Raw genomic sequence first — 15,816 nt, forward strand, 5'->3', positions numbered from 1 at the left:
TTGAATCGAATCTAGGTATGCTTGGCTCACCAATACTCCCTAGGGCAGGGGTGTCAAACTGGCGGCCCTCCAGCTGTTGAAAAACTACAAGTCCCATCATGTCTCTGTCTTTGGGAGTCATGCTTGTAACTGTCAATCTTGCAATGCCTCATGGGACTTGTAGTTTGGCAACAGCTGGAGGGCCGCCAGTTTGACACCCATGTCCTAGGGCAATGCATTTGCAGGTTGTTAGGGTGCGTTGGCAATGCATTTATTTTGAGTGAGCTGCCATAATGTAATGCACATTAATGCATGATGCAGCAGTCGTGAATGCGTATGTGTTCCCGCATTGCATAGAAGTATCTGGGACATATGACTTTCCCCTTCCTCCATAAGCACAAGCTTGGCCCTTCAACAAGTCTTTGATTATTTTGCGGTGCCTGGGTTGGACCTGATCCTACATTTGAATCTTTGATGTCTTTACTTTTAGTGTTCATTTTGTAATGTGCGCTAGAAAAAGAAAAGCTGAATGGTTGACCCACCATTTTTACTTTCGATTAGTCACCTTTGGGACATTTTCAGGACTATGTTTCAGATTTTTTCCTGGAATGGCTGTCACACCATCATTAATGAGATAATTACCATAGATAAACTGGACGATTGTTGTTCCCGCATCCCAGCTGTAATACATTGTTCAGCTCAGAAAAATCTACATTAAGATTTAATGGAGCGGGTAAGGTGTGCTCCTGCTGTCATTGTTTGAGTAGAACTCAGCGTAATATTGCTCTAAATTATTCACTGCAAGGAAGAGAGTTGAATTTCAGGAGAGACCTGTGACCTCATACTACTTCTGAAATACTTGAGTCCTTGGGGACATAGACAGCATAGTACAAACCACTGTTATAAAGAAACTATAGTATACAGTATATTAATGGAGTCCAGAAATATGGTACAGCAAGAGTGTACAAATGTAAATGTTAAATAAAAACTGTAACACGGGCCTGTGGACCAAGTAGTGCCTGCAGGTTTGGTAAGCATTCCTGTAGAACACGCTGGGAAATCCAGAAACTGGAGCTCTTTGATATGCAAATAGCATTTACTTAATCACCAGCTCTGGTCAGCCCCATCCCACAACCTGCACCATGCTAATGGCCTGTTTAGTGATTTGTAGCCTCATTAACCAATAGTGAGGTGCGGGAGGTGGGGGGTGGGGAGTGGGCCAGTGATGGTTCCCTTCGAGCTGGTCAGAACTTCCTATTTTTTTTTGAGGCTCACAGATTCTCTATTATTACATAGTTAGTCTGGCTGAAAAAAACAAAAGTCCATCCAGTTCAACCAAAAGAAAAAGTTATAATCCTACACCCACAGTTGATCCAGAGGAAGGCAAATAACTCAGCAAAGTATGATTCAATTTGCTCCTGCAGGGGCAAAAATTCCTTCCTGATCCCCCGAGAGGCAATTGGATATTTCCTGGATCAACTTTACCTATAAATGTTAGTATCCAGTTATATTCTGTGTATCTAGGAAAGAATCCAGGACTTTTTTAAAGCAATCCATTGAGCTGGCCAGAACCAACTCTTGAGGGAGTCTATTCCACATTTTCACAGCTCTTACTGTGAAGAAACTTTTCCGTGTTTGGAGATTAAATTTCTTTTCCTCCAGACGTAAAGAGTGCCCCCTTGTCCCCTGTGATGACCTCAGGGTGAATAGCTCTACACCGAGTTCACTATATGAACCACTGATGTATTTATACATGGAGATCATATCCCCCCTTATGTATTATATATGGTGATCATATCCCCCCTTATGTATTATACATGGAGATCATATCCCCCCTTATGTATTATACATGGAGATCATATCCCCCCTTATGTATTATACATGGAAATCATATCCCCCCTTATGTATTATACATGGAGATCATATCCCCCCTTATGTATTATAGATGGAGATCATATCCCCCCTTATGTATTATACATGGTGATCATATCCCCCCTTATGTATTATACATGGAGATCATATCCCCCCTTATGTATTATACATGGAGATCATATCCCCCCTTATGTATTATACATGGAGGTCATATCCCCCTTATGTATTATACATGGAGATCATATCTCCCCTTATGTATTATACATGGTGATCATATCCCCCCTTATGTATTATACATGGAGATCATATCCCCCTTATGTATTATACATGGTGATCATATCCCCCCTTATGTATTATACATGGAGATCATATCCCCCTTATGTATTATACATGGAGATCATATCCCCCCTTATGTATTATACATGGAGATCATATCCCCCCTTATGTATTATACATGGAGATCATATCCCCCCTTATGTATTATACATGGAGATCATATCCCCCCTTATGTATTATACATGGAGATCATATCCCCCCCTTATGTATTATACATGGAGATCATATCCCCCCTTATGTATTATACATGGAGATCATATCCCCCCCTTATGTATTATACATGGAGATCATATCCCCCTTATGTATTATACATGGTGATCATATCCCCCCTTATGTATTATACATAGAGACCATATCCCCCTTATGTATTATACATGGAGATCATGCCCCCCCTTATGTATTATACATGGAGATCATATCCCCCCTTATGTATTATACATGGTGATCATATCCCCCCTTATGTATTATACATGGAGATCATATCCCCCCTTATGTATTATACATGGAGATCATATCCCCCCTTATGTATTATACATGGAGATCATATCCCCCCTTATGTATTATACATGGAGATCATATCCCCCCTTATGTATTATACATGGAGATCATATCCCCCCCTTATGTATTATACATGGAGATCATATCCCCCCTTATGTATTATACATGGAGATCATATCCCCCCCTTATGTATTATACATGGAGATCATATCCCCCTTATGTATTATACATGGTGATCATATCCCCCCTTATGTATTATACATAGAGACCATATCCCCCTTATGTATTATACATGGAGATCATGCCCCCCCTTATGTATTATACATGGAGATCATATCCCCCCTTATGTATTATACATGGTGATCATATCTCCCCTTATGTATTATACATGGTGATCATATCCCCCCTTATGTATTATACATGGTGATCATATCCCCCCTTATGTATTATACATGGAGATCATATCCCCCCTTATGTATTATACATGGAGATCATATCCCCCCCTTATGTATTATACATGGAGATCATATCCCCCCTTATGTATTATACGTGGAGATCCTAACCCCCCTTATGTATTATACATGGAGATCATATCCCCCCTTATGTATTATACATGGAGATCATATCCCCCCTTATGTATTATACGTGGAGATCCTAACCCCCCTTATGTATTATACATGGAGATCATATCCCCACTTGATCTCCTCTTCTCAAGAGAGAATAAATTCATTTCCTCTAATCTTTGCTCATAGCTGCGCTCCTCCATGCATATTATTATTATTATAATTATTATTACCAGTACTTATATAGCGCCGTCAATTTACACAGCGCTTTACATATATTGTACATTCACATCAGTCCCTAACCCTCAAGGGGTGTACAATCTAAGGTCCCTAACTCACATTCATATATACACATACTAGGGACAATTTTCCTACCAGCATGTTTTTGGAGTGTGGGAGGAAACCCATGCAGGCACAGAGAGAACATGCAAACTCCAGGCTCTACAGGGATTTGGAGCTATTAGACTATGACTTGTGGAATGTAAGTGCAAATTCACTTTTAAATCATATGTTACCTCAAAATTTCATATTCCTGATATGTGCCGCCTGTACCATATACACTATATTGCCAAAAGTATTGGTCGGCCTGCCTTTACACACACATGAACTTTAATGGCATCCCAGTCTTAGTCCGTAGGGTTCAATATTGAGTTGGCCCCGCCCTTTGCAGCTTTAAACAGCTTCAACTCTTCTGGGAAGGCCGTCCACAAGGTTTAGGAGGGTGTCTATGGGAAGGTTTGACCATTCTTCCAGAAGGGCATTTGTGAGGTCAGGCACTGATGTCAGATGAGAAGGCCTGGCTCACAGTCTCCGCTCTAATTCATCGAAAAGGTGTTCTATTGGGTTGAGGTCAAGTGCACTGGTGCGCAGTCATGTTGGAACGGGAAGGGACCATCCCCAAACTGTTCCCACAAAGTTGGGAGCATGAAATTGTCCAAAATGTCTTGGTATGCTGCTGCCTTAAGAGTTCTCTTCACTGGAACTAGGGGGCCAAGCCCAACCCCTGAAAAACAACCCCACACCATAATCCCCCCTCCACCAAACTTTACACTTGGCATAATGCAATTAGGAAAGTACTCTTCTCCTGGAAACCATCACCCCAGACACGTCCTTCGGATTGCCAGGCAGAGAAGCGTGATTCATTACTCCAGAGAACACATCTCCAATCCAAACTTGAGCTGTTGACTCTGCAGACAGTTGGCGACTTCTGTGCACTGTGCGCTTCAGCATGCGCTGACCCCGCTCTGTCATGTTTCATGGCCTACCACTTGGTGGCTGAGTTGTTGTTGTTCCAAGTTGCTTCCACTTTGTTATAATACCACTAACAGTTGACCGTGGAATATTTAGTAGCATGGAAATTTCACGGATGGACTTATTGCACAGGTGGCAACCTATCATAGTACCATGCTTGAATTCACAGCGTGCCTAGGTGCTTGATTTTATACATCTGTGACCATGGAGGTGATTAGAACACCTGAGTCCAATGATTTGGAGGGGTGTACCAATACTTTTGGCAATATAGTGTACTTGTTTTAAAAAGTTTCCTGTTCCCTTTATATTGCTTCCTTTGTATGAAAAACCTGGTGATCCTGCCAGTCCCTCTGCTTCCCTATTTCAAACTGACTATGCTAGGCATGAGAGCACATATATTCCAGTATGGTCAGTTTCCTGGCTGTGCTGGGAGAACAGCCTGCCTGTCCTCCAATGATCAAACGTCTGGTGACATGCCTCCCTGTACAGTCATTCACTGGATAGATTAGTGTACTGCTGCTTCTTCACCCACAGCTCTGTAAGCGCCTTATGCAGCTGAGAAAAAAAGTCTGTTACCTTTAAACAGGAAGTGCTTGAACAAAGACCTTAGAGGCAGACTTGTTAGGTATTATTTTTTATAAAATCTGAGATTTAAAAAAAAAAAAAGAAAGAATTTGAAATTAAATTAAACTGTTAAAGCTTATATGAAAACGTAGTAATCACATTTAACTCGACTTTAGGAGAACTATTTTTGGATTTTGGCTAATTTTATTTCCTTTTTTCAGTTTGTCTATAAATGAACATCTTCTATCACACTATTAACTGCAAATAACCATTTAATACCATGTGTTTCCATAATTCAGTGTGTGAAGTGCATGCTGGGCTGTCCTATAAGAGGCCAGTTAGCTTCTTCTGAGAGCCAAAATATTGTTTTTTTGTGGACTGACCCTTTAATATGAACCATTCTTAAGGGATATTGGGCAGTTTTTACTGACTAGTTGCCAATTAGTTTGACCCACTGAGATCAGTACTTTCTGAGTCTTTGACTGGCAAGAAGAATACAAATCAGGGGTAATGCCTACCAGTGACCTCCTGAAGTGTAGCAACTGTCACCCCTACACCTCCACCCCCCCTGCGTGGTCACCTGATTCCCTTTCATACACCACCCCATCTCCCCCTTTCAAATTTTAGAGATGTTACAGAGGTGAAGTCTACAAGCTTTGCACAGTGATTGGATTTGGGGCTGGAAGGACAGGTCAAAGTCCAGGATTACACCTAGCATCCTGGCATAAGGGGAGGGAGTGATAGTTTTATTGTTGATCTTGACGGAAAAGTCAGGGAGCGCCCTTAAGGCTTTACGGCTGACAGTTTGTTTGAAGGGCAAATACTACTGCGTCCTCCTTAAGGTTGTTGGTGACCCCAATCAATCATGAAATGCAGACCTCGCAAGTTCAAATGCTTCTCTACATAGTTGTGAGTTTGCGGCTTGACTGTATGGCCTATTTGGCCATTATTGTACCAGTAGCCATTTTGGGTCTCACTGCTCTCGCCATTTTCAACCTATTGGCCCGTACTGTATTGTTTTCCATTATATGGTTTTATTTTCTCACTACTCTTATATATTTTTTGTACTGGGATCTAGTGCTGTATGTTATATTTTTATTTGAAAACCTCAATAAATATTTTGTAATGGAAAGTCAGAGAGGAATGCACAGGTGGGATGGGGTGGGGGTTATATTACGAGCTTGGTTTTAGAAAGATTTAGTTGGAGGAAGTGGAGTGACATCCATGCTGATATGTAAGTTAGTAAGTTAGTACTGTGAGAGGAAACTTATGAGTGAGGTGAGGGGTAGAGAGATAGATTTGGGTGTCATCAGCAAGGAGATGATAGTGGAGACCATGGGAGAAAAGCAAGTACCCAAGAGTGTGGTCCAATGACAGAGCTACAGAAAGAGGAAGTGGAGAGGAGGGAACAGAGTTTTAAGAAACGCTGATGGAGCACTGTGATAGATAGGAGGAGAAGCAGGAAAGAGCAGAGTCTTGGAGGCCAAGGGAGTGGAGTTTATTGAGAAGGAGCTGATGGTCAACAGTTTTAAAGGCAGGAGAAAGGCCTTGTAGTAGGGGTATGGAGTAATGGCTATTGGTTTCAGCAATTATTAAATTGGTAGCGAGTTTTAGCAGGACAGTTTCTGTTGAGTGCTGTCAGTGAAGGCCAGACTGTAGGGGGTCAAGATGGTTGTTGACACTGAGGTAGGAGCTCAGACGGTCGTAGACCAAGCATTCTAAAAGTATAGAGGTTATTAGGAGCAAGGAGATGAGTCTTAAGTTGTTCAGGCTGGTGGGGTTCAGTGAAGACTTTTTAAGTATTAGGATGACCAATGCATGCTTTAGAGAGGAGGGGATGGTTCCAGTAGAGAGAGAAAAATTAAAGATTTGTTATTTTTTGAGCGGCTACATGTTTGGGATTTTTTTTTAATGTCTACACTATCATAACTCCATTTTAAATAGTACAGTGTCCCATGTAGTCATATCCTACTCTGCCTCTAATGTACCATCAAGCAACTGACCAATAGCCATGTACAACAATTGTCTTACCACCTTTGTTACATTTGTGAACAATTTTATGTACCATTGTACATTTGTACATTTTGTCCTTACACTACTCGTTGATAATGTTTATTGATCCATTATAATTTAAAAAACGTGCAGATCAGGAAATTGAGAAGTACCTATTTGCTATGTGTTTTAGGTCAGTGACTTCAAATATTGAATCCAAAGGGTCGGGATAACAGCCAGGCAACTAGCACTTGTCAGGATCAGTAAGCTCCATATTAATTTCATAGAAGCTTTCCTTTAAGACTTGTACAGCTGAACTTTGGTCTTGTGTCGATGGTATCAGTTTGACATAATTTTGAGACCCCTCTGAGTTGATTATGAATTCAGGCACATTTCACCTGCAGTTAACCTCCATCAAAATGGTTTTGTGTTCCCATAGACTTGTATAATATTGCAAACCCTCTGGAAATTAACAAAAGCCCATCAACACAGCTCCTAAACCTAAAAGTGTATCGAAGGCCAAACCTTTTTTGTTTTAGATGTGGATAAAGTGTGGAAAGGTTGCCCCCGGGCAATAGGGGATCATGGGGCCCCTGTGTCCTTGCCCAAACTCAAAAAAGCCTAAGAAAAAGGTACCAGGGGCATCTCCCGAGTTTCCAAATGGTCAGTCCGCCCCTGGTTAGGACCCTTGATTACATTGCTGGCTGTGTACCTGCAGAAATTCACCCTCTCTGTATGATAGAAAAGTGATAAGAAACCCTAAAGTTTACTGCTGTCACTGAAGTAGGAATTCAAAGGAAATCTTCCAATGGAGTCACCTTTTCCATTGACAACAGTCTAAAAGGAGATTACTTCTTAGTTTGGAGGTATTTCTCTCACTACATCTACACTATATCTCTGGGACATGAAATCAAGGCAAATCACCCCCAACTGGACACACAGGGGTTTTAATATGTTCTATTCTATCCAAAACAATAAAATACATTTTATAATGTTATAATTCACAAACAGATATCTCATTTTAAAGAAATATTCAGTTCTAGAGTTAATGCTAACCTTCCAATTATTGTTTCTTTTCTAAGACTAACTGTGGAGGGAGAGTAAGTATGGTTGATTTTACCACCCTCAATATAGTTGCGTCATCCATAACCACGGTTCTGATCCATTCATTCCACCATCACTCCAACCATTGCAATCTCATCTTTCATTGTAAGATATCATATCCGTAATTTGTTTTCTCTCATGGGTGCTTGTTTGACATACCATTTCCCATACAGCCATGGAAATTTCTGAGTAGGATAGTAGCATTTCACTGAGGCTTAGGGGTAAAGGCATCAAAGTGTAGGCCTCTTGAACGAACTACAGCAGCCATGTTAATAACTGGAGTTGGGTAGAAAGTGAAGACGGTCACGTGGACCCATATCTAGGAATGAGTCTGAAAGTTGGATTGAATTGTGGGAGATGATGGGAAAGGTAAGTATAATGATAATTTCAGTTTGGTTAGAGGGAGATAGTCAACTCAGGTAATGCAAGAAACAACTAAGTTAGAGTGGTCTTTGTTTGCTATGGAAGAGGTATGTTCTTTTAAAGAGAAGGCATGATTTTTCCCATGGTCTATAGATCAGCTTTTCTCAACCAGGCTTCCTCCAGAGGCTGAAAGGGGTTCCTTAGCAGTGAGCAGTGGCTGATTGATCTTCTACTTCATGCTGCCTGCATAGTTATGTCACTAGTGTCACTGTAACGTATATGGTGGTAGAGCCTGATGTGAGGAGGTAGTCTTCTCTTACACCTCCGGCTCAGGAGCCCTGGTAAAGTGACAGGAGTGCCTGAACACAGAGTGGGCATGAGTGCCTGACTGCTCTTCCGTTGCAGGATGCTGAAGAGGAGGCTATGCATTGCTGAAGAGCAGGCTTTGCATTTCTGAAAAGCAGGTTGTGCATGCTGAAGAGCAGGCTGTACATGCAGGAAGACCGGGACAGAAGCAGGCATAGGTCATCAGGGTCAGTTGCAGATGAGCTGGGTCAGGCAGTCCAGGTCAGCAATTGGAAGGCAGATCAAGGTACCAGACAGCAGGCAGAGGAATAGTCAAAGTCAGGCCAGGGTCAGTAGCAGCAGGCAGATGGGCAGATAAGCAAAGGGAGCAGGAAGAGACGAAGTCCAAAGACAAGCCAGGAGTCGGTACAGGCAGTGTTCAGGCAGGGTCAGGAACAGATCAAGTACCAGGAAGTCAGGAAAATGGTTTAAAAAGGAGGATATTCAACTGAGGGATATTATGGAAGGGCAAGAATTGAGAACACTTAAGGACTTGAAAAAGGACAAAAGGGAACTTTTCATTAAGATAGACGAGTGGAGAAACCCTTGAGATTGAGAAAGGATTGGAATTTGTTTGAGAGGTTGTTGGAATCACGTGGAGATGGGAAACGGGGCATGGCAAAAGTTTATAAGATTCTCACTGAATTAGACACACACACAAAACCAATGTACATAGTAAAATGGGAAAGGGACTTGGGAATAGAGATAGATGAAGACAAACAGAGGAAAATATATAGACTAACACATGAGAATGTAAGCATGAGAGAGGTGGAGGTAAACTATAAGTGTTTAACAAGATGGCACATTTCACCGAACATTGAATACAAGATGAGTGGGGAGAATACACTGGAGTGTTGGCGGGGGTGTGGAAAGATAGGTACGTTATATCACATATGGTGGGAGTGCCCAAATATTCAAGGTTTTTGGGAGACAATAGTTCATTTAATTGGGATAATCTCTGGGATAAAGATACAGTTGGATCCAGAGTTGTGTCTATTACATAGTACAGAGCTATCAGTGAACAAATACAAGGATTCGGGTATATGGTACTAGCTGAATGCGGCAAAGGGTCTGATACCTAAGTTTTGGCATAGTTTAGAGGTGCCGAGAGAAGAGGATTGGGTAGAAAGAGTGAATCAAATATGTAAGATGGAGAAACTGTATTTATATGCAAGAAGACAAGATGGGGTTATATTACAGGAGGTGAGGAAAATGGGAAGATTTTGTGCCCAAGGTGAATTATATGAAGCAGTAGAGAGGGATATGTGAAAGTACCCCTTTTTTAAGAAAATATGTAGTGGAGAAATGCAGAGTGGGTGGTTTTATTATTGGGGGAGGGTTGTTTTAGGGTGGGTGGGGGTATTAGATAGGTAGTGGGGGGTAATGGGAATAAAGATAGAAAGGGATATAATTGATGGTTTTGTATGTTATATGAGAGTAATGATGAAATATGTACTTAACATGGAAAATTAATAAATATTTAAATTTAAAAAAAAAAAAGTACCAGGAAGTCAACACAGGAACAGGTATCAGATACTTCAGGAAATGTAATAGACCAAACAGCAAAGACCCAAACCCATAGTGCAGCTTAAATAGCCCGCCTGGCATTTGCGAATGTTCGCACACGTGTTCGCGCACACATATGCGCACCTGAGAATTGGCCACAAACCAATCTTCTGCGCACTGGAATGTGTCTTCCCTCACAGTCACTTGGCAGATTCAGCAGAGTCTCTCCTCTCATATCTCATAGTTAGCTGTTTGTAGGGGGGCATACCAATGTAAGGGGCACTAAACTGCCAATTTAAGGGGTTCTTCTCCTTTAAACTCTAATGTAAGAAGACACTGAGTTGACACCCAATGGAAGGGAGCCTTCCCATATGACCACCATGTAAGTGGGTACTAAACAGACACCCAATATAAGGGTAAAAGGTCAATGAGAGCACCAACCAAAAATCCCTGAGAGTCCAAAATCTTAAATTGTTCAACTAGTTACGAAAAGAACAGCCAAGGACAGCCAATGTATTTCAAGGGCCACAAAATCCCCCTTCATCAAGGCTAAGCGAAATGGCAGATTGTTAACTAGACTCAAACAATATTTAAATGGACTCATATAAAAGACCATTTCTGCTGTTAATACCAGCACTGACTGTCGTTTTATTACATCCTTCACAGCAGATGAGTCTGTTTAGGAATATTTTTTAGTCCATTTTACATTCTGCCATTCCACATGCATGGATGGCAAGTCAACAGTGGCAGTCCTCCTTTTTCTATATTTCACAAAATGATATCCAGTAGCAGAGGTTTAACGTTTAAAGTACTTACCATGGGTTTCCTTTTTATTTTAATGCTAAACTCCTGGGATAATTTCACAGCAGTAAAATGAATCACTCCAAATCTCCTTAGACTAGCAGTTAGGGTCAGCAGTGCCTTAGATCTCTCACCTCAGATATACAGCTATGAGGTTGTAGGCACACTCACATATAAAAAGTGTTGTTTTTTTTGGGGAGGAATTCCAAATTAAAGCATTTATAACGTAGCAAATCTTCAAATTTTTTTTTCAAATATCATAGCTATTTTTTTTTCTTTAATCAGACATCATCTTCATTTAAAGCCCATATGTTGTAGCCTATTGTTAATAATATGCATCTGTTCTTATGGCTACATGTGTTCCTCTCTGCAGACATACACTGGATCTATTTTAGTAGCAGTGAACCCATACCAGCTTCTGCCCATTTACACCCCAGATCAGATTCGCTTGTATACCAACAAGAAGATTGGAGAAATGCCGCCACACATCTTTGCCATAGCGGACAACTGCTACTTCAACATGCAGAGGAATAACAAGGACCAGTGCTGCATCATCAGGTGAGCTGTGTCCCCATCTCATCTCATTGGGTCTGTAATGTTCATCTGAGGCAGGATGTGGCTAGCCGGGCATGTAGGCAGTTGCAGGCTGCGGTACTTCCTCCAACCTGAAGATGGCACCATGATGTCAAATCCAGGTACCCGCTCCCTCCCAAAAGGTGCCAAATATGGCAGTGAAGGGGGGGGGGGGAGGCAAACAAGCGGAGCTTCCATTTTTGGGTGGAAGTCCGCTTTAAAGTGTTACTAAACCTACAATAGTAAAATCAATCTGTATATGCAGTAAAGCATGCTTGTTATACTCACTGTGGAACTTAAAGCGGAGCTCCACCCAAAAGGGAAAGTTATGCTTTAAGGACTGCTCCCCCGCTCCCCATTAAGGATTGGCACCTTTGGGCAGTGGGGGGTGGGGAGCGGGTACCCGAATTTGGCAGGTACCCGCTTCCTCTTCTGGTCCGATCGCCTAGGTGATCAGAAGCGGAAGGTGTCCTCCCTCCCTGTAGTCTTTTGGGACACGTGACAGGTCCAAGAAGACTACAGGACCATTCACAAAGCGCAGCGCTACTCGCGCATGCTCAGTGGGTACCCGGCTGTGAAGCCGCAAGCTGTCCCAGCCGGGTGCTCACAGTGAAGATGCCAACCTCTTGGAATACAGGACGGCCAGTGAAATGGGCTGCGGGGGACACACCATGGGACCGAGGGACAGGTAAGTGGCTGTTTTTTAAAAGTCAGCAGCTACAGTTTTTGTAGCTGCTGACTTTTATTTTATGACAGGGTGATTGGAACTCCGTTTTAGGGGTTAATCTTACAATGTGTAAAAAAGGCTGTTTGATCCTGTCTTCTTTGATCCTTCTTTTGAGCCCTTCTTTCACTGTCCCCAATCCATCTGCTGATAGAACAGAGTAAGCTGCATGTGCAAAGTTTAGTGTGTATTGCTAGAGAGTTTTTTTTTTCTTGGGAAGGTGCATGTGATCAGCACAGGGCCAATCAGCACTGTCCAGATAGAGGGTCAGGGGTCCTGCAGTCTCATATGACAGTGAGTGGAGAATGAAAACTCCTCCTACAAGTTTTAACCAGTGCTCTGCAGGACACTGATAGAAGTCAAAAGACTATATGCTGCTGATGAGAAAAGATATTTAGCAGTTTAAATTTACTAAAATAATTGCATTTCCATGTTGTGTGTGGGAGACCAGATATAGGGAATGCAGGGTCCTGGGAGACCAGATATAGTGAATGCAGGGTCCTGGGAGACCAGATATAGTGAATGCAGGGTCCGGGGAGACCAGATATAGTGAATGCAGGGTCCGGGGAAACCAGATATAGTGAATGCAGGGTCCTGGGAGACCACATATAGTGAATGCAGGGTCCAGGGAGACCAGATATAGTGAATGCAGGGTCCTGGGAGATCAGATATAGTGAATGCAGGGTCCTGGGAGACCAGATATAGTGAATGCAGGATCCGGGGAGACCGGATATAGTGAATGCAGGGTCCTGGGAGACCAGATATAGTGAATGCAGGGTCCTGGGAGATCAGATATAGTGAATGCAGGGTTCGGGGAGACCGGATATAGTGCATGCAGGGTCCTGGGAGACCAGATATAGTGAATGCAGGGTCCTGGGAGACCAGATATAGTGAATGCAGGGTCCTGGGATGCCAGATATAGTGAATGCAGGGTCCTGGGAGACCAGATATAATGAGTGCAGGGTCCTGGGTCTAGTAACACATTAAATCTCCTAGAAACCCCAATAATGTGATCTCTAATTCAGTGTTCCCCATTCTGTCAACCTGCTGCAGCCATAGTTTCAGGGTCCCTGTTTTGGGCTGCATTCTGGAATGTACTTTACAGAGTATAATAAGATGAGTAATACCCAGGTGGTTGATGAGGGAAAACACAGGAATCCTGATTGAATGAAGTGATTTAGCTCACTAGTGTCTACTGTATGGATCACGTTTACACGGCAAGCTTGCAGGGAGGTAGTCCACACACCAAACGTTTGAGGGCTTCCTGCCCTTCTTCATTCACCCCTGTGGTATTGAACATAAGAGTTTTGCTTGTAGAGGTCTGTGTCAGTTCAAAACTGCACAAAATAATAGGTTAGCTTCCTGTCTCTTTAAGACACTTTTAGGATCCAAATGCCACTCACAGCATTTTTTAGCACAGACTTCATGCAACCTCTCCTCTGTTCACAAGGACTTCTGACCTATCCGCGAGCAGATCTAAAGTTTATCTAAACTATAGTTTCCAACAGTCACAGATTGTTTAGGACATTCACGGAAATCAGACACATGTCCTGCTCAGAGCTTGTCCTGGGCAGAATCCCGAAAATTTGGCTTTGTCACGGACAGGGGGAGTTTGGAACTGACAAAGGTAATCACAACCACTGGTGTGGCTACAGGATTCCCACGCAGCCCTCCTGTCAAAGTCATGCCCACCATAAGGCTCCTTCCAGTCTCCAGTCCTAGTCCTGGCTCCCTGAGGGGCTAGGTGTCTACTGTGCCTCATGACGTTACTGGCCCGCAGACTTCCCTGCGGCTTGTCTCTGACATATTGAAGGATAAGGGCAGTGCAGAACAGAGTGAGACACCCGGTGTGCGGCAACACCATGTCCACATCCCTGCCTGCCATAGTGTCATCTGCCAGAAAAGCCACAGCCTGGTAAGTGCTCCAATAGAAGGCCATCTGCAGACTGTCCTGTGCCAAGTCCTGTGCGTGTACTCAGTAGCTTTTGTGTGCCTGTCCCCCCAACCGTCTATGTCCCAGTGTCAGTTTTCCCTCCCAGCAGTCTCTGTTCTGACCCCCAATACACATATCCTGACTGCCCCGAACAGCCCAGCTCTGATCATTACCTCTCTTCACCAACTTTGCTCACCCCCGCCCCTACTCTGCTCATCCCCCCTTCTCCATCCCTTCAACTCTACTCACCCCCCTCTTCTCCACCTCCCCGAACTCTGCTCACCCCCTTCTTCTCCACCCCCCAACTCTGCTCACTCCCCCTCTTCTTCTACCCCCTATACCCACAAAGGAGACTTCTGTAGATCTGTACACTTCTATGCTGGGGAAGGGGGGCTGGAAGGAGTTGAGTCTGTACTTAGGTGGGGGGTAAACAAATAAGGGTAGTCTGTATTAAGAGGGGACCTGTATTGAGGACAGTCTATAATGAGGATATGGGCTGGCAATTAAAACCACAACCATATTTTTTCCTGCCATGGCTAGGCCATACCCACTAATGAATGTCCCACCCCTAATTTAAATAATATTCTGCCTACTGGAAAAAAAGTGTAACTAAAAATTTCTTGGGAAATGTTGGCAACTATGCTAAACCAGAAAACAAAATTTGTAATATATTTCAGCTTACCAGTCCTTCGATGTAGTGGTTGCATTAGTTTCTTTTTTCCCACCTTATCTTCCTATAGCTTCACTTTGTGAATAAGTTCCTTTCCGTGGGTGGCGATGCTCACTCCTCCATTGTATCTATAGAGGAAGCCATGGTTGTCCCTAGGAATGAGCTCAAGTGTGTTTGGATACTAGTCCAAACTCGCCTGCCCTATCCCGCCAGGAAGCTGTCACTGCAGACTGCCAATCATAAGTGGTCGAGGCATTGCCACCCCAGTAGCCGCACATATACTGTACATGTCCATGCATGAGTTACACTACTCATAACTGAAATTTCAGTTGTCAAGTAGATGGGTCTTTATCAGTCTTTCACCAAAGATTTATTATGTAATTCTCAGGGACGCAGATGATTGGTTATACCACATTTGAAGTGGGTTTGAAATGCACGTCAAATACAGGTCAGCAGATTCTCATTGACTTCAATGGAGTGGTGTAAACGACAGTTCAGAGGATGTGTCTGACCTACATTTCTTTGTGTTTCTTTGGATGTAGCATGTTCTATTGAGGTGAATTTGAACTGCTGGCAAAATAGGTCAAAGCCTTTTCTTGTCAAATTCTGCATTTTGCATGCTTTTGAGAAGCGCTGCAATTGAATATATAGGGATAAGTTAGACAAGACAGCCTCTCCTACATAAGCCCTAAATGTAAAGCCTCATTCACATGGTCATATTGATTTACACAGGATCTTGCTG

General features: G+C 42.8%; 1 protein-coding gene across 1 annotated transcript in view; it reads left to right on the forward strand.

Moving 5' to 3' along the window:
• Positions 1-15,816, forward strand: part of MYO7A (myosin VIIA) — a 305,599-nt gene that overhangs the window by 62,789 nt on the left and 226,994 nt on the right. Inside the window, exon 4 of the mRNA XM_089676754.1 lies at positions 11,548-11,732. Within this exon, the coding sequence (XP_089532880.1) occupies positions 11,548-11,732 (185 nt within the window). The remainder of the gene's footprint in view (positions 1-11,547; positions 11,733-15,816) is intronic.

This window comes from Staurois parvus, unplaced genomic scaffold (assembly GCF_062004578.1).
Source record: "Staurois parvus isolate SC_StPar_1 unplaced genomic scaffold, SC_StPar_1.0 ptg000173l, whole genome shotgun sequence".
NCBI classification, from domain to species: Eukaryota; Metazoa; Chordata; class Amphibia; order Anura; family Ranidae; genus Staurois; species Staurois parvus.